This window comes from Peromyscus leucopus, chromosome 1 (genome assembly GCF_004664715.2).
Source record: "Peromyscus leucopus breed LL Stock chromosome 1, UCI_PerLeu_2.1, whole genome shotgun sequence".
NCBI lineage: Eukaryota > Metazoa > Chordata > Mammalia > Rodentia > Cricetidae > Peromyscus > Peromyscus leucopus.
Window position 1 is genome coordinate 119564768 of NC_051063.1, and position 23314 is coordinate 119588081.

Here is a 23314-nt window from a genome sequence, read left to right on the forward strand (position 1 = left end):
CAGTATTTTATTGAGTATTTTTACATCAATGTTCATGAGGGATATCGGTCTGTAGTTCTCTTTCCTTGTTGTATCCTTGTTTGGTTTAGGAATCAGGGTGATTGTAGCCTCATAGAAGGAGTTTGGTAATGTTCCTTAAGTTTCCATTATGTGGAACAATTTAGAGAGTATTGGTATTAACTCTTCTTTGAAGATCTGGTAGAATTCTGCACTGAAACCATCTGGTCCTGGGCTTTTTTTGGTTGGGAGACTTCTAATGACTGTTTCTATTTCCTTAGGGGTTATTGGACTATTTAAATAGTTTATCTGGTCTTGATTTAATTTAGGTATGTGGTACCTTTCCAGAAAATTGTCCATTTCTTTTAGGTTTTCCAGTTTTGTGGAGTAGAGGTTTTTGAAATATGACCTGATAATTCTCTGGGTTTCCTCAATGTCTGTTGTTATGTCCCCCTTTTCATTTCTGCTTTTCTTGATTTGGATTCTCTCTCTGTGTCTTTTGGTTAGTTTGGATAATGGCTTGTCTATCTTGTTGATTTTCTCAAAGAACCAACTCTTTGTTTCATTAATTTTTTGTATTATTCTCTTAGTTTCTATTTTATTAATTTCACCTCTCACTTTGATAATCCTGGCATCTATTCTTCCTGGGAGACTTTGCTTCTTCTTGTTCTAGAGCTTTCAGGTGTGCTGTTGAGTCACTAGTGTGAGATTTCTCCAGCTTCTTTATGTGGGCATTTAGTGCTATGAATTTCCCTCTTAGCACTGCTTTCATAGTGTCCCATAAGTTTGGGTATGTGGTGTCTTCATTTTTGTTGATCTCTAGGAAGCCTTTAATTTCTTTCTTTATTTCTTCCTTAACCCATTGGTGATTCAGTTGAGCATTATTCAGTTTCCATGAGATTGTAGGTTTTCTGTAGTTTTTGTTGTTGTTGAAATCTAACTTTAAACCATGGTGGTATGATAGAACACAGGAGGTTATTCCAATTGTTTTGTATCTGTTGAGATTTGTTTTGTGGCCAAGTATGTGGTCAATTTTAGAGAAAGCTCCATGTGGTGCTGAGAAGAAAGTATATTCTTTTTTGTTTTGATGAAATGTTCTGTAGACATGTATTAAGTCCAACGGGGTCATGACATCAGTTAAGTCCGTTATTTCTCTGTTAAGGTTTGATTTGGGAGATCTGTCCAGCGGTGAAATTGGGGTGTTGAGATCTCCCACTATTAATGTGTGGTGTTTTATATGTGGTTTAAGCTTTAGTAATGTTTCTTTTACATATATGGGTGCCCTTGTGTTTGGGGCATAAATGTTCAGAATTGAAACTTCATCTTGGTGGATCTTTCCTGTGATGAGTATGTAATATCCTTCTTATCTCTTTTGATTGATTTTAGTTTGAAGTCTATTTTGTTGGATATCAGGATGGCTACACCCGCTTGTTTCTTAAGACCATTTGATTGGAAAGTCTTTTCCCAGCTTTTTATTCTTAGGTAGTGTCTGTCTTTGAATTTGAGATGTGTTTCTTTTATGCAACAGAAAGATGGGCCCTGCTTTCGTATCCATTCTGTAAGCCTTTGTCTTTTTATAGGTGAATTAAGTCCATTGATACTAAGGGATATTAATGACCAATGATTGTTCATCCCTGTTATTTTTGGTGGTAACTTGTGTGTACTCTTCTTTGGGGATTACTGCTGTGGCTTTAGCTATTGCCTGTGTTTTCGAGTGTTTATCTGACTTCCTTTCGTTGGAATTTTCCTTCTAGTGCTTTCTGTAGGGCTGGATTTGTGGATAAGTATTGTTTAAATCTGGCTTTGTCTTCGAATGTCTTGTTCATTCCATCTATGATGATTGAAAGTTTTGCTGGGTATATTAGTCTGGGCTGACATCCATTGTCTCTTAGTGTCTGCATTACATCTGTCCAGGTTCTTCTGGCTTTCAAAGTCTCCATTGAGAAATCGGGTGTTATTCTGACGGGTTTGCTTTATAGGTCACTTGGCCTTTTTCCTTGGCTGCTCTTAATATTCTTTCTTTATTCTGTACATTTAGTTGTTTAATTATTATGTGTCAAGGGGACTTTTTGGGGGGTCTATTCTGTTTGGTGTTCTATAGGCTTCTTGTATCTTCATAGGCATTTCCTTCTTTAAGTTGGGAAAGTTTTCTTCTATGATTTTGTTGAATATATTTTCTGTGCCTCTGAGTTGGTATTCTTCACCTTCTTCTATCCCTATAATTCGTAGTTTTGGTCTTTTCATGGTGTCCCAAATTTCTTGGACATTTTGGTTCATGACTTTGTTGGCTTTAGTGTTTCCTTTGACTGATGAAACTATTTCTTCTACTGTATCTTCAATGCCAGAGAGCCTCTCTTCCATCTCTTGCATTCTGTTGGTTATACTTGCATCTGAAGTTCCTGATCTTTTACTCAGATTTTCTATTTCCAGCATTCCCTCTGTTTGTGTCTTCTTCATTTTTTCAATTTCCCTTTTCAGGTCTTGGACTGTTTCCTTTATTTATTTCATTGCTTTTTCATGATTTTCTTTCAGTGCTTTATTGTTTTCTTCCAGTACTTTATTGTTTTCTTCCAGGACTTTATTGTTTTCTTCCAGGACCTTATTGTTTTCTTCTAATTTGTTTGCCCTTTCCTCTAGTTGTTTATAGCGTTCTTCCCATTTTTTGTCTTTTCCTCTAGACAAGCCTCTACCTTTTTCATGATGTTATCCATAAGGCTATTTTCTTCTGCTTCTTCCAATTTTTGATGTTCAGGTCTAGATGTTGGAGGCGGGCTAGGTTCTAGTGATGCTGTATTGCTCTTCATTTTGTTGTATGTACTTCTGCCTTGATGACTACCCATCTCCTTGTGGTTCCTGCTTGGTCTTATCATCGCACTTGGTTCAGACAGAGCTGACAGATTCAGGAAGTCTCTCTCTCTTGTCCAAATGGGAGCTCTCTTGTCTAAATGGGAACTCCGGGGCAGGATGGAAGCTCTTATCTGGACGGGCAGTCTGGGGCAGGATGGGAGCTTTTGTCCAGACAAGAAGTCCGGGGTAGGATGGGCACTCTTGTCCAGAAGGGAAGTTCGGGGCAGGATGTGCGCTCTTGTCCAGAAGGGAAGTCCAGGCCAGGATGGGAGCCCTCTCTGGTCCAGATGGGAAGTCCAGGGCAGGATGGGAGCTGGGGGCCAGTCTCTAAGTCTCAGGAAGTGGCTGGGGTCTCAGGCAGATGGGCATGGGGGCAGGGCATGGAGATTGCAGGGGCTGCCGGGGGGCTTGGAGAAGGGGATCCTTCCCAGTGGGGCTAGAAGGGGACCTGCCTGGTGGCCAGAACCTGGAGCCAAGTTGGGCAGGTCTTCCCAGGAGTGGCTGGTGCCCAGGGATGGGGTCCAGGTTGAGCCTGGATACTCACCTCTAGTCCAGAAGGGAAGTTGGGGGCAGGATGGGAGCTGGGGGCCAGTCTCTAAGTCTCAGGAAGAGGCTGGGGTCTCAGGAAGATGGGCATGGGGACAGGGCATGGAGATTGCAAGGGCTGCCGTGGGCTTGGAGAAGGGGATCCTTCCCAGTGGGGCTAGAAGGGGACATGCCTGGTGGCCAGAACCTGGGCCAAGTTGGGCAGGTCTTCCCAGGGGTGGCTGGTGCCCAGGGATGGGGTCCAGGTTGATCCTGGATACTCACCTCTGGTCCAGAAGGGAAGTTGGGGGCAGGATGGGAGCTGGGGGCCAGTCTCTAAGTCTCAGGAAGAGGCTGGGGTCTCAGGAAGATGGGCATGGGGACAGGGCGTGGAGATTGCAAGGGCTGCCGTGGGCTTGGAGAAGGGGATCCTTCCCAGTGGGGCTAGAAGGGGACATGCCTGGTGGCCAGAACCTGGGGCCAAGTTGGGCAGGTCTTCCCAGGGGTGGCTGGTGCCCAGGGATGGGGTCCGGGTTGGGCCCGGATACTCACCTCTGGTCCAGAAGGGAAGTTGGGGGCAGGATGGGAGCTGGGGGCCAGTCTCTAAGTCTCAGGAAGAGGCTGAGGTCTCAGACAGATGGGCGTGAGGGCAGGGTGTGGTGATTGCAGGGGCTCTGATCGAGAAGGGAAGTCGGAGGCAGGAGCATATTGAATCTTTACATTTATGTTGAGCTTCTTCTTTTTTTATAACTGAATCCTTATGAAACAGTTACATTTTATGAAAGGCAATTGAAAATTAGGATCATTACAAACATTGTATGTAATGTTGTCTGGACTAACGTGTAGGCCCAGTTGAAACTAAAATAAAAAATGTGTTTTAGATGTTCTCTTTCCTGAAGAACATACAATTTGTAAATCCTGCTGGAGACCTTGTGCACATGAACCAGAAACTAAAACTGGATGCAGAGTATGACATTTTCTACATCATGGATTTTCCACCAAATTTTGGACTTAAGGTGAAAATAGGAAAGTTTTCTGGACGTTTTCCAAATTACCAACAATTGTATATGTCTGATGAAATAACAGAATGGGCTACAGGTCTTAGACAGGTAATTTGGTCTTAATTCTAATTCTTTACATGTAGCATAAATGCCTAAAATTAAATGGTCTGCTTATGCTTCCACATGGGATAAAGCACTTTGACACTCATTACCCACTTGCTTTCCACCCTCATAGATTCTCTCTCTCTCTCTCTCTCTCTCTCTCTCTCTCTCTCTCTCTCTCTCTCTCTCTCTCAATTGCCAATGTATAAATCTCATACATTCATAATATTTAAATTAAAAAACAATAAAATTTTGTTCTATTTTTTCTTCTATTGAAAAAGAGTTCTTCTCTCATATAATATATGCTGACTATAGTTTACCTTTCCTCTGCTCCTTCCAGGTTCTCCCTCCTCTTCCTCCCCTGCAGATGCACTCCCTTTCTGTTTCTCAGTAGAAAATAACAGCCTTCTTAGAGATAGTGACCAATCATAACAAAATAAAATATAATAAAATGAAGGAAAAACTATCATATTGAAGTTGGACATGGCAAGCCAACAGACAGAAATGAATCCCATGAGTTGGTGCAAGAGTCAGAGACCCACTGATTTTCACAGTCAGGGGTCTCACAAAATTCAAACCTAATATTTTAATCTAGACCTGTTGTAGACCCATGTAGGCTCTGTACTTGCTGCTTCAGTCTCTGTGAGCTCATATATGCCATTCTTAGTTGATTCAGATGAACTTGTTCTCCTGCTGTCCTCTGTCTCCTCTGGCTCTTACAACTTTTCCACCTCCTCTTCTACAGGATTCCTTGAACTCAAATAGGAGGTATTTGATGGACACCTCAAACTTAGACTCTCCACATAATATGTGTCTGTGGGTTTCTGAATCTGATCCCATCTCCTGCTGGAGGAAGCTTCTCTGATGACTGGTTAATGCACTGATCTGTGAATATAGCAGAGCATCATTAAGAATCATGTTATTGATTTTGGTTTTTAGACCAACTGGCATTGATCTCTGAGCTATCCAGTCTCTGGTTCATGGTTACCCAAGCTGTGTTGGGTATGAATTTCTTTCATGGAGTTGATTATTGGTCAACTGAGACATTGGTTGTACACTCCCATGAGTTCTGTGCCACCATTGCCCTAGCATATTTTGTCAGCAGGACACATTTTAGGTCAAAGGCTTTGTGGCTGGGTTGGCATCCACACTTGTCTCTTGGCAGCCTGAAAACTGTCTTCTGCACCAAACAGAGTAGAATGTAGGGATGAGGGCTCCATTTAGGTAGCAGCTTGACCTGTCCATTTTCAAGGCATTGTAATGCATGTTATCCTCCACAACTGTCAGTTTTCAGAGAGCAACATTTTGTCTTAGCAACAGCCTTCATTGGAGATTTCAATGGGATCACTTTAGGCAACAATTCAATTGAATGCAACCTAGTTCTACAATTAGAAGACTAGCTTCTCTACAAGAGGTAGTCATTGGGGACTCTTTATCTTCCATTACTTAGAGTCCTCATTAGAATCACCTTCATAGATTCCAGGAAATTTCCATTGCTCTAGGACTGCACACTGCTCCCCAAAAGGCCCCCATATTCCAAGTGTCTATTCAATAATTCTCTCCCTCTACCCTATCTCCTCCTACCTGATTCCTCCACACTTGTCCCCACCCAGGCCCTGTCTACAAATAAAATCTGTTCTACTTCTCTCTCCAAGGAAGATCCATGTGCCCTCTCATGACACCTTGTTACCTAACTTCTCAGGGTCTATAGATTCTAGCTTGATTATTATTTATTTAAACGTTGATGTTAGGTGGTAAGTGAATACATGCCATATTTATCTTTCTGGATCTCTGTTACCTCACTCAGAATGGTTTTTTGTAGTTCCATCCATTTGCCTGCAAATTTCATAACATCATTTCTTTTAAAACCTAAGTAATATTCAATTGCATAAGCATAATACATTTCTTTATCCATTATTCTGCTGAGGGACATATAGGTTGCTTCTAGTGTCTGATTATCATGAACAAATCTTCAATGAAGGGAATTGATCAAGTGTCCTTGTAGTAGTATGGAGTGTCCTTCAGTTATATGCTGAAAATAGTATATCTGGGTCTAGAGATACTTGTTGTCATATTTCTGAGAAACTGATATTTTGATTTCCATACTGGATGTACAATTAGCACCCCCCAGCAATGGAACTGATATCCCCTTATTCCACATCCACACCAGCAAGAGGTATCATTTGTGTTATTAAACATAGCCAATCTGACAGGTGTAGGATGGAATCTCAAGGTAGTTTTGTTTGGTATTTCCCTGATGGCTAAGGGTGTTCAACATTTCTTCAAGTGTTCCTCAACTATTTGTGATTCTTCCCTGATAATTTCTTTTGTATGTCTGTTCCCATTTTTTAATTGGATTATTTGGTTTTTTATTAATTGATTATTTGAGTCTCTTGTACTCCTTCTATATTTTAGATATTAGTCCTCCATCAAATGTGGAGTTGGTAAAGATATTTTTCATTCTGGAGACTGCCTCTCTGTCCAGTTGATGATGTCCTTTGCCTTACATAAGCTTTTCAGTTTCATGAGGTCCCATTTATTAATTGACAGTCTTAGTGTCTGTAATATCGGTGTTCTGTTCAGAAAGTCATCTCATGTGTCAATGTGTTCAGGGCCATTTCCCACTTTCCATTCTTAATGTTCATTTTATCTGGTTTTTTTGTTGAGGTCTTTGATTCACTTGAACTAAAGGTTTTGCAGAGTGATAAATATGGGTGTATTTGCATTCTGCTATATACAGACATCTAGTTTGACCAGCACCATTTGTTGAAGATGCTGTCTTTTTTCCAGTGTGTGTTTCTGGCTTCTCTACCAAAAATCAGGTGTCCATATGTATCTGAACTTATATCTGGTCTTCAATTAAATTCCATTGATCAATATGTCTGTTCCAATGCAAATACCATGTGGTTTTAATTATTATAGCTCTGTAGTACAACTTGAAATCAGGGATGACAATACTTCCAGCAGCTCTTTTACTGTTCAGGATTGGTTTTGCTCTTTTGAGTTTATTATATGTCCATATGAAGTTGGGAATTGTCCTTTCAATGTCTTTAAAGAATTGTGTTGGAATTTTTATGGGGACTGCAATAAATCTGTAGATTGCTCTTCTAGGATGACCATTTTTACTATGTTAACCCTACCAATCCATGAACATGAGAAATCTTTCCATCTTTTTATTTCTTCTTCAATTTCTTTCTCCAAAAACTGAAGCTTTTACCATAGAAATATTTTTCTTGCTTGCTTATACTTTACTCAAGATTTTATATTATTTGATGGAATTATGGAAAGTGATATTTCACTGACTTCTTTTTGTTTGCCATTTGTACATAGATGGGCTGTTGATGTTTTTAATTAACATTGTGTCTAGCCATTTTGCTGAAAATGTTTATCAGCTGTAGGAGTTCCCTGGTCAATGTTTTTAATGTCATTTAGGCATGCTATCTTATCCCCTGCAAATAATGATGCTTTGTATCACCTTGATCTATTTCAATTATCTGACTGTCATAGCTAAAACTTCAAGTATTTTTTTGTTTGTTTTTTGAGACAGGATTTCTCTGTGTAACTTTGCACCTTTCCTGGATCTTGCTCTGTAGACCAGTCTGGCCTCAAACTCACAAAGATCTGCCTGCCTCTGCCTCCCAAGTGCTGGGATTAAAGGCATGTGCCATCACTGCCCAGCCAAGTACTATTTTAATAGATATGGAGAAAGTGGACAACCTTGTCATTACTGATTTTAGAGAAAGAGTTTTCAATTCCTTTCCATTTATTTTTTTATGGCAATAGGCTTACTGTAAATTATCTTCAGTATCTTTCAATATCTTTTTTTTTTTTTTTTTGGTTTTTCGAGACAGGGTTTCTCTGTGTAGCTTTGTGTCTTTCCTGGAACTCACTTTGGAGACCAGGCTGGCCTAGAACTCACAGAGATCCGCCTGCCTCTGCCTCCCGAGTGCTGGGATTAAAGGCGTGCGCCACCACCGCCTGGCTCTTTAATATCTTTATGTGTGGTCCTTACATCCCTAATCACTTCAGGTCTTTTATCATTAATCAATATTGGATTTTGTCAGAGGTCTTTTGTGAGTCTAATGAGATAAACATATGGTTTTAATTCTTTCAGTTTATTCATATAGTGGAGTAGAGTTACTAATTTCCCTATGTTGAAACATCTGTACATCCCCTGGATGAAACCTACTTGGTGATGGTGCATGATCTTTTTTATATATTCTTAGATTTGGCTTGCATGTATTTTATTGAGTAATTTTCAATTTATTTTTATAAGAGAAATCGGTCTGTAATTCTCTTTCTATATTGAGTCTTTATTTGGTTTTGATATCAGGGTAATTGTGGACTCATGAATTGAGCAATGCTTCTTCTGTTCCAATTTTGTAGAATAATTTGGGGAAGATTAGAATTAACTCTAACAGTCTGTTAAAATTCTATGCTGAAACCATGTGGCCATGAGTTTTTTGGTTTGCTTGTTTTGTTTCGTTTTGTTTTGTTTGTTTTGTTTTGATTGATTGCTAGAGTTTTTTCATTTGGTTGATTGGTTTTTTGTTTTTTGGTTTTGGTTTATTTGTTTGTCTTGGATTTTTTTCTCTGTTTTTGACTAGAAGAATTTTAATAACTGCCATGATTTCACTGGGGGTTATAGGTTTGTTTAAATTATGGAACTGATCTTGATTTAACTTTAGTAAGCTGTATCTGTTGAGAGAATTGACCATTTCTTTTATATTTCCCATGTTGATGGAGTACAGGTTATTAAAGTATGTCCTGTGGAGTACAGGTTTTCAAGTTATGTACTTATAGTTTTCTGAATTTCCTCACTCTCTGTGGATATGGCCTTATTTCTGGTTTGTTTGTTTTTTGTTGTTGTTAATTTTATTATTCTCTCTCTGTCTATCTTATTGACTTTCTCAAAGACCAGCTCTTTGTTTAATTTACTCTTTGCATTGTTCTCTTTGTTTCTATTTTATAAATTTCACCCTTCAGTTTGAATATCTCTTGCCATCTACCACTCAGGTGTGAGTTTATTGATGACTTATAGAGCTTTCAGGTGTGCTGTTCAGCAGACAGTATGAGATCTCTCCAGGTTCTTTATGAAGGCACTCACTGCTAGGAACTTTTCCCTTCGCTGCACTTTCACAGTGTCACATGGGGTTTGCTGTGTATTCAATTTCATTGAATTCTAGGAAAATTCCAATTTCTTTCCTGATTCCTACCTTGACTCATTTTTCATTCAGTAGAGAGTTGTTCAGTTTTCATGAGTTTGTAGACTTTCTCTTTTTTTCTACTGTTGTGGTTGATATTCAGATTTAATACCTGGTGGTCTAATAGAATACATGGAATTATTTCAATTTTCTTCTATCTGTTAAGACTTGTATTGTGTCTGAATATGTGGACAATTTTGGAGAAAGTTCCATGAGGTTCAGAGTGTAGAAGGATTCTTTTGTGTTAGTGTGAACTGGTCACAAAATAACAATTAGGTCCATTTGGTTTATAATGTCTCTTAGCTCCAGTATTTCACTATTTAATTTTTGTCTGGGAGCCATCCATTAGAGATTGGAGTGTTGAAGTCTCCCACTATCCATCTGAGAGGACCAATGTATGTTTTAAGCTGTAGTGGTTTTTCATTTACAAACCTGGATGTCCTGCTGTTAGTGGCATAGATATTAAGAATTGAAATGTCCACTTGTTAGATTTTTTTCCTCTTTTGAGTATGTATTATATCTCTCTACTTCTTTTTATTAGTTTTTGTTTGAAGCTTATTTCACTAGATATTAATGAAATTAATTATTATCAACCTGCTTGAATGTTAGGTACATTTTTTGGATTTTCTTTGCCCAAGTCTTCATCCTGAGGTTATGTCTATCCTCAATGTTAGGGGGTATTTCTGGGATGGAACAGAAGCATGGATCTTGTTTAGACAGCCAATCTATTAGTCTGTGTATTTTTATTAGGGAATTGAGACCACTGATTTTGAGATATCAATTACCAATGATTGTTGATTCATGTTATTGTGCTGAGGGGAATGAGAACAGTGCTGGACAGAGAGAGAGAGAGAGAGAGAGAGAGAGAGAGAGAGAGAGAGAGAGATTCTTTTAACTTTTCTGGTGAGAAATACTTTTCTATGATTTGATTTGTGTTTTTAACCTCTTTAGTTAGGATTTTTTCCTTCTAGCATCTTTTGACAACTGGATTTGTTAATAGATATGTTTAAATTTGACTCCTTTATGGAATATATTATTTTCTCCATTGATGATGGATGAAAATTTTTTTGAATGGTATAGTAATCTGGGTGGCATATGTGGTCTCTTTATGTATTATTCTTAGGTTTGATATTCATAATGTTCCAATATAATACCAATATCCTGGGTGTTTAATGTCAGGATTTTTTTTGGATCTAACAATTTCTTTCACATATGCACCAATTTCTTTTATCATGTCTTCAATGCCTTATGTTCTCCCACCCACCTCTTGTATTCTGCTTGTGAAGATTTCCCCTGTAGTTCATATCTAGTTCCTAAATTTTTCATTTTGAGAATTCCCTCAGTTGGGGTTATTTTTATTGATTCTATTTCCATTTTCAGGTCTTAAACAGTTTCATCTATTTCCTTACAATGTCGGCTTGTACTTTTTCATATTTCTTTAAGGAATTCATTAATTTCCTATTTAGGGACCTCCATCACATCCAAAAAGTCTATTTGAAGATATTTTTCTTGTATGTTCAGGTATGTTTAGATATTCAGGGTATGCTGAAGTAAGATAGATAGCTGGGCTCTAATGAAGACGTACTGTCCTGGCTGTTTTTGATTGATTTTTAGGCTGGCATCCTGGCATCTGGGTTTTGGATGCTTAAAATTCTTGGTGCTGATGGTTGGATTTGTCTTCGTTGTCAGGTGTTTTTTTCCTTGGTTTCTGTTTCCTCTCTGGATGTTCAGAGTGTGATGTCTGTGTGTTATCTGTGTATTGCCTGGCCTGTTCAGCCACTTTGTTCACAGGGAATGCCTGCTGGTGTTTGAGGTTGGGTAATTGGGATGAGTTGAGGAAAGAAATGTTAGAGGAGAAGGTCTTTGTGGTCCATCGAGGACAGTATCAGACAGGAAAGGGAGAACACAGCAGGTTTACAGCTACAGAGCTGGGAATGAGACTAAAATAATTGTATCTCAACAGTACTAGAAAGAGGTTGAGTCTGTTACAAACTACTTGTTGACTGGGGAGGGGTGGCACTTGAATTAGCAGGAGATTCCTACTAGAGTTGAAGGCTGGAACTCAGTAGTGAATTGGGGGAGGAAGTTTAGGAAGGAATATATTGTTGGACCCACATGATATATAAGCAGGGGTGAGGGAAGGCTGCAGATGGCATTCTGTTGCAGCACTAATGAGAATACAGGATTGTATCTAGGGGAACAGAGAGACAGAAGAAGGCCTGCCATAGCCTACCTAGCTTTCTGGCAGGTGTGGTATCTGTTTAAGCAGGGCATACCTGCTAGAGTTGGGTACTGTGATATGGGGATGAGCGAGGACAGGGAGGTTAAGAAGCAATGGTCTATGGCATCTATGGGAGATGTGGGTAGGAGGAGGGAGGCTGCAACTGGTGTTCTGGTGCAGCACCAGGGAGAAAACTGTGGAACTGGGTCTGGAGGAAAAGAGAAGCATGAGAAGGTACTGAAATTATGCTTTATAATATGATGCATGTGTGTAAAGGGAAACTTTTCAGTGGATCCATACTGTGAATCACTGCTGCTTTTGTCATATATGTTGAGCTTTTTATTTCAAAAATGTATCTGATTTTCCACAGACTCCACCCTCGATATGCAGTAGGCCTTGCCGACCAGGATTCAGAAAATTCCCTCAGCGGGGAAATGCTGTCTGCTGTTTTGATTGTAACCCCTGTCCAGAAAATGAAATTTCGAATATGACAAGTAAGAATATAATTTACCAAAATAATTGACAGATTGTTTACATTCTACCAAATTTATATAGTTCTCAAAGATTCCTTTGGGGGAAAGGAAAAGATAAATGCCATTATAAACTTGAAAGAGTTAATAACCCTACTATTTGAAATAATATACTGTCTTGTTCATGAATGACACTATGGTCTCATCATTCCAGAACATGTGAATGTAGTATTTTCTCTTAGATGTTTCCTTGGGATACTAAATATTTCCTCTGCATCTAATCTATATTTTAGAATTCAACATATTATAATAAATTGTATCTACGTTTCAATTATATTAAAAATATGAATGTTATGCTTCTGTCTTAGTTACGGTTTGTAATGCTGTAAAGAGATACCATGACCGTGGCAACTCTTATAAAGGAAAACATTTAACTGCGGTGACTTACAGTTGAGGAGTTTAGTCCAATATGACCATGGTGAGACATAGTGGCATTAGGCAGACATGGTGCTGGAGAAAGATCTGGGAATTTTGCATCTTGATCCAAAGGCAACAGAAAATGAACTGGGTATCATACTGGACCTGACAAATGAGACCTTCAAAGCTCACCCCCCCACAGTGGCACATTTCCTCCAACAAGGACCCACCAATCCAACAAAGCCACACCTCCTAATAATGCTACTCCCTATGAGATTATGGGGCCCAATTAAATTCAAACTACCACATTCTACGCTCTGGCCTCCATAAGCTTCTAACAATATTATAATGCAAAATGCATTTAGTCCAACTTCAAAAATCCTCACGATCGATCACAGTCTCAACTATGTTTAAAAGTACAAAGTCTCTTCTGAGATTCATGCCATCTCTTAACTATAATCCCCTATAATAATCTGCATTAGCAGGCTGGGGGTTGAGGGGGTGGCAGAAGGCAAGGAATGGAGGGTGATAACATGGAAATGGGAGGGTCAAGATGGAGTGGGAGAATAGGGAAGGAGATACTGTGATAGATGAAGACACAATGAGAGTGGGAAGAGGCAGGGTGCTGGGGAAGCTCTCAGGAATCCACAGGGATGACCCCACCTTGGACTGCTGGCACTGATCGAGAGGTTGCCTGGACTGGTCTACTTTGATGACTGGTCTAGTGAATACCCTAACTGTCATCATAGAGCTTTTACCCAGTGACTATTGGAGGTAGATATAGGGATTCACAGCCAAGGGCCCAGCTAAGCTCCAGGAATCCAGTCGATGGGAGAGAGGAGGGATTCTATGGTTGGGGGACATCAAGATCATGATAGGAAGACATGCAGAGATGACCGGCCACAATGGTAGAGACCCCATAAACTGTGGACTAGTAGCTGTGGAACCCCATAGGACTGGACATGGCCCTCTGGATACGGGAGACAGTTGTTTAGGCCAAACTATTTGGGAGACACCCGGGCAAGGAGATTAGGATTGATCCCTGGTGCATGGGCAGGCTTTTGGGAGCCCAGTGCCTGAGGCATGGCACCTTGGGCAGCCTTGGTGCAGTGGTGAGGGGCTTGGACCTGCCTCCGCTGAGGGTGCTGGGCACTGCTGACTCTCTGTGGGAGACCTTGATTTGGAGGATGTGGGAATAGGGGGTGACTTGGGAGGGAGGTCTGAGAGGTGGGAGGAGGAAGAAGGTGGGATCTGTGGGTGGTATGAATGGTGAGTAGAAATTTTCTTATTTAAAAAAATGAAAAAAAATCAAAATAAAAAAATCACATACTTCCAACATACAATAGCACAGGATTTACATTACCATTCTAAAATATAGGGAAGGGAGCACAGTGAAATACTTGACCAACACAAAACCAAAAACCAGCTGGGGAAGTTCCAAATTCAGTATTTCCATGTCTAATGTCAAAACACTCTTCAGAACCCCAACTCCTTTCAGCTTTGTTGACAGCAACACACTTCTCTCTCTTGGGCTGGTTCCAGTACCTGTTAGCAGCCCTCCTCAGAAGGTTCTGGCATCTCTGACATCTTGGGGTTTCCAAAGCAATCCAGACTTCACCTTCAGAGGTTCATACAGTGGTATCTCTGTATGTCCCATTCAGGGACAACCCTGACACATGCCTGGCCTCAGCAACAGTCCTTAATCATTGAGGAAGTTTCCATAATCCCTTTCTTCAATCCTTAAAACCAGAATCACATTGCCAAAGCTGCCAAGTTCTGCTACTTGCTAGGGCTGGAGCATGATCCCCTTGTTCAGTTACATCTTCACCAGTTTTCTGTTTTCAGTGGTATCTTTCACAGCCTGAGCTTGGCTATCCTGAAACTGAATCTGTAGACCAGGCTGACCTAAAACTCAGATATGTATCAACCTTTTGTTAATGGAGTACATTTTGTATTTCACCTTGCTTAGCTGCTCCTTTTCATTACAAATCTTCAGTAGAGTGAACACTGATAACCACACGTGGCAGTTTTGTAGGACTTTTTGTACTATTTTCTCAATTTGGTATTTGTTGAGATTTCCTCTGCCAAAATAAGTAATCCAAAACTCTTCACTTTAGCCTCAGGCAGACTTTTCAGAAAAGGGCAAGAAGTCACAGACTTCACCAAAAAAGAATCGCAAAAAAATATCTCTAGGCCCTATATTAACATTCTTCTTCTCTGAAACCCTTTGAGGCAGGCTGCCACAGTTCATCAAATGACACTCATCACCACTGTCTTCCATGCTGTCCATTAAGCAGCACTTAAAGCATTCTACTGTTTTTCTAATCTACAGTCTATATTTCTTCAAAGATAAGTATGGTCAGGCCTATCACATCAATACCTCAGTCTCTGAAACCAACTTCTGTCTTACTTGGGGTTTCTATTGCTATGAAGAGGCACTATGACTATGGAAAATCCTGTAAAAGAAAACATTTAATTGGAGTGGCTTACAGTTCAGAGGTTTAGTCGATTATCATCATGGTTGGACACGGTGGCATTCAGGTAGACTTGGTGTTAGATAAGGATATGGTACTGGACAAGGAACTGAGAATTCTACATCTTGATCAAAAGGCAGCAGGAAGTGAACTGGATATCACACTGAGCCTGATCAAAGGAGACATACTTCCTCCAATTAGGCCATGCCTGTGGTGGTATTGTGTTCCCCAAAATATTGTGTACTCTAATAAATTTATCTGGGGTCAGAGAACAGACAGCCACTAAATACAAAGGCTAGAAAATGGTGGCACTCACACCTTTAATCCTAGCATTCCAGAGATAGAAATCCCTCTGGATCTCTGTGAGTTCAAGGCCACACTGGAAATAGCCAAGCATGGTGACACACGCCTTTAATCCCAGAAAGCCAGTCTTTAGTCCCAGGGAGTGGTGGTAGAAAGCAGAAAGATATATAAGGCGTGAGGACCAAAAACTATAAGCTTTTGGCTGGTTAAGATTTTGGCTGGTTAAGCATTCAGGCTTCTAGCAGCAGTTCAGCTGAGAGCCATTGGGATGAGGACACAGAAGCTTCCAGTCTGAGGAAACAGGACCAGCTGAGGAATTGGCAAGGTGAGATAGCTGTGGCTTGTTCTGTCTCTCTGATCTACCAGCATTGACCCCAATAACTCGCCTCAGGTTTGATTTTATTAATAAGAACTTTTAAGATTCATGATACACATGCCTGCTCCAAAAAACAAAACCACACTTCCCAAAAGTGCCACTCTTCATGATATTACAGAGACTAATCACACTCAAACTACCACAGCAACCATATTTTCCAAGTGTCCCTCAGTGTCTCTAACAAGAAGTGGACACTCGGTAGTGTTGTATCATGTTTTAGAAACTTGTGTTTTTGTATTGTGTGCTATGGTAGTTCAATACAATCATCAGTAGGTTTCATTTTAAGTAGTATTCTAGGTCACAGATGAGTTAGGAGGCCAACATATTAAACTCTGAATTAAATCTTTTATTCTAATATCATAAGAAATATGAATGGAGGGTTTTTTAATTCAATATGTGGTGGTATCTATATTGAATTTCATAGAAATACTGGAAATTATGTTACTACTAGTGTATGGGGTAACTGAAGGAGAGGATTAATTGTGGTTGGAGTGGTGAAAAACAGCTAAATAATTAACTCAAAGTTTTATTTAAGAATAAGACCAAAATGTATATGGTTTCATATAATTTGGACACAAAGATTGTAAAGATGAAGTACATATTTTAAAAATTACACTGAATATTAACATATTTGATTTCAGAAACCAATGAAAAATTCAAGAAGATAAACCACTTGAATAGAATAAGACAATGAAAAGAAATTAATAAAAGTATATCTATTCAAATGATTCTATATACTATACATCAAATTCAATTAAAAGTTTGTTTATTGACTTTTGTGTTGGTCCAATACAAGGATACTAAACAGAGTTAGATTAAATTCCCCTTGATCCTATGTGTATTTCTTAAAGCTTTAAAACACAACATTTTATAACACATAATAATTTTGAATTGGAAAGAAAAAGTTCAAGTATTTGAATACTTAGATTTACTAGTTTAAATAACATTGTTCATCAAAATCCAAGAGAGTGTAACAACTGAAAAAGAATGTCCACCTTTCAATGAAGAGACTCAGTACTGGGTGACACCATCACTGCTCAGTATGACCTGTTGGCTCAGGGCAACTGAAAGAAAACTGAATGCACTGCAGTGTAAATTACAAATTTATGGGTGGAAGGATGTCCTCAGCCCCATCCAGTGTCGTCTTTCAAAATATGTCCTTTATATATGGAACATTACCTTCACCATGATGTTTCTCAATAAAAACTAAACAGTCATGAGACTTGGGCAGTCGAATCTTACAGAAATTAGTAAAACTGGCAAAAAAAATATACCCTTCCAAAATTTATACCTTGAAACATGAGCCAAAGATGATGATTATGACATGAAGAAAATTTAGGTGGTAATTTGTTCATGTTGTCTCTGCTTTCTTTGATATTATCAATGCTTTTGTTTGTTTCTTTTATTTTTGAGATTATAATGCAATTACATAATATTCCTTTTCCTATCCTTCCTCAAAAACTCCCACACATGCCTTCTCCCTTTCTTTAAAACTCATGGCCTATTTTCTTATTAATTGATGTTACATAAAATATTTTATGTATATATATACATATATATACATATATATATATATATATATATATATATATATATATTTCTTTATGCAGCCTGTTCAGTATGTGTAATATAACTCTTATGTTTTCAGGGCTGACCATTTTGTTATTCAAAGATAATCAGTTGATGATATCTTTGTTTGGAGAAGACAACCTATTCCATTTTCAATATTTCTCAACTGTCTGTAATTCTCTGCATAGAGCCGTTATCTGATGGTCTTTCTCCTACCATCTTTGTCATGTCTATTGTTTTTGTGCTTATTCAGCTCATGTTTAAGCAGGCATATTGGTGAGACATTGTGGATGTTGCTTGTGATGCTCCTAGGAAACACAGACACACATCAAACTCTGTGAAATGGCTCTTGTAAGCTTTCTAACCAGTTTCATACAATTTCCCATGAGCCTTAAGTGACAGAGTAGTATTATAGATGTATCCATTGGACTAGACTCCATAACTCTAAATTTTCATTGGTTGTGTTTTTTTCTAATGGTCTCTGTCTGTTCCAAAATAAGTTTCCCTGATGAGGAGTAAGGACTATACTTATTTATGTGTATAAGGACAAATATTTAGGATGACATAGGTATTAAACTGCTTAAGTAAACTGTTTGTTGTAGGTTCTTTTCAAAGACATAAAGTGGGTTGAGTTTGTATGGCCAGGGAGCCACATGAGGCCATTAATGTGAGACCAAATTTGTGGCTGATAGACCATAAGATGCATGGAAGCAGCTCTCTCTAAGTTCCTGTTTTGCATACTACACAAAATCATGAATAACAAAAGTGTGCTTTCATGAATAATCCAATCCAATGTATGTTGTTACATAAACATAAATATTATGTGAGAGTGCATTATTGTTTTTTAAAAACACTAGGAAATTCATAAGTATGCAAGATAAATATGAACAAGGGCTTTCATAAAAATGATAAGCTTTGGAAATTGGGATTAAACCCTATGAATCAACCATATTTAGATTTCCATAAACCACAAGTGGTAAGGCTAATTTAGATATAACTTTCCAATGCATTAATATTTTGCATATATTGTACAAACAAATAAAGAAAATTAAAACTGATAATAATATCTTTCCTATACTAGACATGGATGAATGTGTGAAGTGTCCATATGATCAGTATGCCAACACTGATCAAACTCACTGCCTCAAAAAAGTTGTGACCTTTCTGGCTTATGAAGATCCTTTGGGGATATCTCTGGTCTGCTTGGCTCTGTGCTTCTCTGCTCTCACAGCTGTTGTATTCTGTGTCTTCTTGAAGCACCAAGACACTCCCGTTGTCAAGGCCAATAACAGAGCTCTCAGCTATGTCCTACTCATCTCCCTCATCTTTTGCTTTCTCTGTCCCTTGCTCTACATTGGCCATCCACATACAATCACCTGTATAATGCAGCAGACCACATTTGCAATTGTCTTCACTGTAGCCACCTCTACTGTCTTGGCAAAGACTATTACTGTAGTACTGGCGTTCAAAGTCACTGTTCCAGATAAAAGAATGAGGTCACTGCTGGTTTCAGGGGCACCTAACTTCATCATCCCCGTGTGCACCATGATTCAAATGTTTCTCTGTGGAATCTGGATAGGAACTTCTCCTCCATTTGTTGATGCTGATGTACACATGGAACATGGCCACATCATCATTGTTTGCAACAAAGGTTCAGTGATTTCCTTCTACTGTGTCCTGGGATACTTGGGCTCCCTTGCTCTGACAAGTTTCACTATAGCTTTCCTGGCCAGGAATTTGCCTGACACATTCAATGAAACTAAGTTCCTGACATTCAGCATGCTGGTGTTCTGCAGTGTTTGGGTCACCTTTCTAGCTGTCTACCAAAGCACCAAAGGCAAGGCTCTGGTGGCCGTGGAGGTCTTCTCTATCTTAGCCTCAAGTGCAGGGCTATTTCTTTGCATCTTTGCCCCCAAATGCTACATTATTTTGTTAAGACCAAAGATAAATTCTTTTCACAAGTTCAGAGTCACAAATGCTAAAGCTGAAATATTCATTAAATTTTTCTAGCTTATGTACAACTTCAAACAAATCCAAAAGATTACAAAGTTGCTTTCTACTTATTAAATGTTGTGTCAAAATATAAAGTTTCTCCATGTGAAATGAAGAAAATAAGATGCATAATAAAGTTTTAACACATCACCTTTACATCAGTTCTATAGATCAAATATTGTGATAAGTCACTTCCTGGTGTCATATTTGAAGGACTGTGGGCCTTTCCTTAAGTTCTGTGTGAAAATGTTGGGATATTTTGTGAAATCTTCAGGTCAGATAGCCTAGATGATCAATTAAGTGTTCTGAATAGGGAGATCCTTCTACTTCAATATTAATAGGAGCATAGATTAGACATAGAGAAGAAGCAAAAGTAGTACTGATTAAGTTAAAAAATTAAGTGTTTCTATTCATTTTTGTAAACATGGTATAAGGTTAAGAACTATAGTGTAGACTGGAACCACATAACCATTTACAACCCAGTCCTCAATCATTCTGTAAGCTTATTTTAACATTTTAATGGACAAGAAAGTGGTTTGTCTTGAAGTGTTCCATAGGTATCATAGGGAATAGTCTACTTGAATATTAATAGGAACTTGGATTCAAGACAAAGAAGAGGCAAGAATAGTACTGATTAAGTACTAAAACTAGGTGCTACTGTTCATTTTTCTGTTTTTTTCATTTTTTCTTATTAATTTTTTTGTTTATTTTACATACCAAACTGTTTCCCCTCCCTGCTTTTCTCCAGTTTTCTCCCCAACCTCTTTTCTACACTCCCCATCCTCTCCTCATAAATGATAAGGGATCCCATAATATTCAACAAAGTATAGCATACCAAGTTAAGGAGGACCAAGCTGTTCCCCTCTGCATCAAGGCTGAGAAGGGCATCCCACCATATGGAATAGGTTCCAAAAAACCAGTTCATGTGCCAGGGACAGAGCCTGGTCCCACTGCTAGGGGCCCCAAAAACATACCAGGCTACACAAATGTCACCCACATACAGAGGGCCTAGGTTGGTCCCATGAAGGCTCCCTAGCTGTCTATCTAGAGTCTGTGAGCTCCCACAGCTCAGGTCAACTGTCTCTGTGGGTTTTTCTATCATGATCTTGACCCCCACTTGCTTAAAAAAAATCCTTCCTCCTGAAACTCGGCCCAGTGCTTCACTGTGGATCTCTGTATTTGCTTCCATCAGTTACTGGATGAAGTTGCTATCATGACAATTAGAATAGTCACCAATCTGATTACAGGAAAAGGCTAGTTCAGGCATCTTCTCCACTATTGCTAGGAGTCATAGCTGGAGTCATCCTTGTGGATTCCTGTGAGTTTTCCTGGCACCAGGTTTCTACCTAACCCCATAATGGCTGCCTCTACCACGATATCTCTTTTGTTGCCCTCCCCCAACTTGACCATCCTGATCCATCATGTTCACATTCCCCACCCCCTTTTTCTACCCCTCCACCCCCAGTTTACCCAGGAGGTCTCATTTATTTCTCCTTCCCAGAGTGATCCATGCATCCCTTTTAGTGTTCTCCTTGTAACCTAGCTTCCCTAAGGCTGTGAGTTGTAGCCTGGTTGTCCTTTGCTTTATAGCTACTATCCACTTATGAGTGAGTATGTTTATGTTTCTGATTATCAGTTACCTCACTGAGGATGATTTTTTTTATAGTTCCATTCATTTGCCTTCAAATTTCATGATGACATTTTTTTTCTTTACCACTAAGTAATACTCCATTGTGTAAATGTATTACATTTTCTTTTTCCATTCTTTGGTTGAGGGGCATTTAGGTTGTTTCCAGGTAATGGCTATTAGGAATGATGCTGCTATGAACATAGTTGACCAAGTTGCCTTGTGGTATGATTGAGCATTCCTTGGGTATATGCCCAAGAGTGGTATCATTGGGTCTTGAGGTACATTGATTCTCAATTTTCTGAGAAACAGTCATATTGACTTCCATAGTGGCTGTAGAAGTTTGCACTACCACCAGCAGTGGAGGATTGTTCTCCTTATTCCACATGCTTTCCAACATAAGCTGTCATCGGTGGTTTTGATCTTAGCCACTCTGACAGGTATAAAATGGTATCTCAGAGATGTTTTGATTTGCATTTCCCAGATGGCTAAGGATGTTAAGCAATTCTTTAAATGTGTTTTGGCCATAAGAAATTCTTCTATTGAGAATTCTCTGTTTAGATCTGTAGCCCATTTTTAATTGGATTATTTGGTGTTTTGATGTCTAGTTTCATAAGTTCTTTATATATTTTGGAGATCAGCCCCCTGACAGATGTGAGATTGAAGAAGATATTTTCCCATTCTGTAGGATGCCATTTTGTCTTATTGAACATGTTCTTTGCCTTACACAAGATTTTCAGTTTCAGAAGGTCCTAGTTATTAATTGTTGCTCTCAATGACTGTACTACTAGTCTCATATTCAGGAAGTAGTGTCCTGTGCCAATGTGGTCAAGGCTGCTTCCCACTTACTCTTCTATCAAGTTCAGTGTAATTAGAGATCATTCCATTTTCTGATATCTTCAATTTTTCCTTCAAAGACTTAGAGTTCTTGTCATACAGGTCTTTTACTTGTTTGCTTAGATTTATCTCAAGATATTTTATGTTATTTGTGGCTATTATAAAGGATGTTACCTCTCTGATTTCTTTCTTAGGCCATTTATCGTTTTAATATAGGTAAGCTACTGATTTTTTGAGTTAATCTTGTATCCTGCCACATTACTGAAGGTGTTTATCAGCTGTAGGAGTTCCCTGGTCAAATTTTTGGGGACACTGATGTACAATATCATATCATCTGCAAATAGTGAAAGTTTGACTTCTTCCTTTTCAATTTGTATCCCCTTGTTCTCCTTTTGCTGTCTTATTGTTCTAGCTAGAACTTCAAGTACTATATTGAATAAATATGGGAAGAGAGACAGCCTTGTCTTGTTCCTGATTTTAGTGGAATCACTTTGAGTTTCTCTCCACTTAATTTGATGTTGGCTGTTGACTTGCTGTAAATTGCCTTTATTATGTTTAGGTATGTTCCTTGCATTCTTGATCTCTCCCAAAACCTTTATCATGAAGGGGTGTTGGATTTTGCCAAAGGCTTTTTCAGCATCTAATGAGATGATCATGTAGGGTTTTTTTTCTTTCAGTTTGTTTTAGCTGCTGTCGTGAAAAGATAGAACTAAAAGTGAGCTTAGAAGCCTCCTGAGCCTGTAGGAAGGCTGCTGCTAGTGCCCATAAGGAAGGATCCCATCCCCAAAGTGTTATATATAGCTGTCTGGAAAGGTAGGCCACAAGGGCAAATATGGGTCCTCTCATTTGTTCCAAAACCCCTTGAGCCATTCCCTATTTTTCAGTAGTATACAGAATAAAGAGTTGATCAAGGTCAAGAGGAGTCAGAGCAGGGGCCTGTAGGAGTGCATCTTGGAGGCAAGAGAAAGCATGCATGACAAGCTTAGTAAGATCTAGAGGCTCAGTAAGAGGGCCCTTAACTACTTCAGATAGAGGGTGAGAAAGAAGAGCACAGTTAGGAATCTAGGCTCTAAGGCACCCCACCAGGCCAAGGAAAGGGAGAATCTCCTCCTTGATGGTTAGAAGTGTGAGGGACCGGGGTGGGAGGGGGGAGAATAAGGGAACCCGTGGCTGATATGTAGAACTGAATGGTATTGTAAAATAAAATAAATAAAATTTAAAAAACTGGCAATTTTACCAAAAAAAAAGAAGTGTGAGGGACCACAGGTACTATCTGTAGTTGAGAGTGGGTTCACAGCTGTTAGTGGATAGCAGAAAGCCTGAGTACTTGACATGAGAGACAGAAAGTTGAG

General features: G+C 39.1%; 1 protein-coding gene across 1 annotated transcript in view; it reads left to right on the plus strand.

The window, feature by feature from the left end:
• Positions 1–19516, plus strand: part of LOC114696149 (vomeronasal type-2 receptor 116-like) — a 42539-nt gene extending 23023 nt beyond the window's left edge. Inside the window, exons 4-6 of the mRNA XM_028873707.1 lie at positions 4251–4478; positions 12268–12391; positions 18588–19516. Of these exons, the coding sequence (XP_028729540.1) occupies positions 4251–4478; positions 12268–12391; positions 18588–19516 (1281 nt within the window). The remainder of the gene's footprint in view (positions 1–4250; positions 4479–12267; positions 12392–18587) is intronic.
• The last annotated feature ends 3798 nt before the right edge of the window (positions 19517–23314 follow it).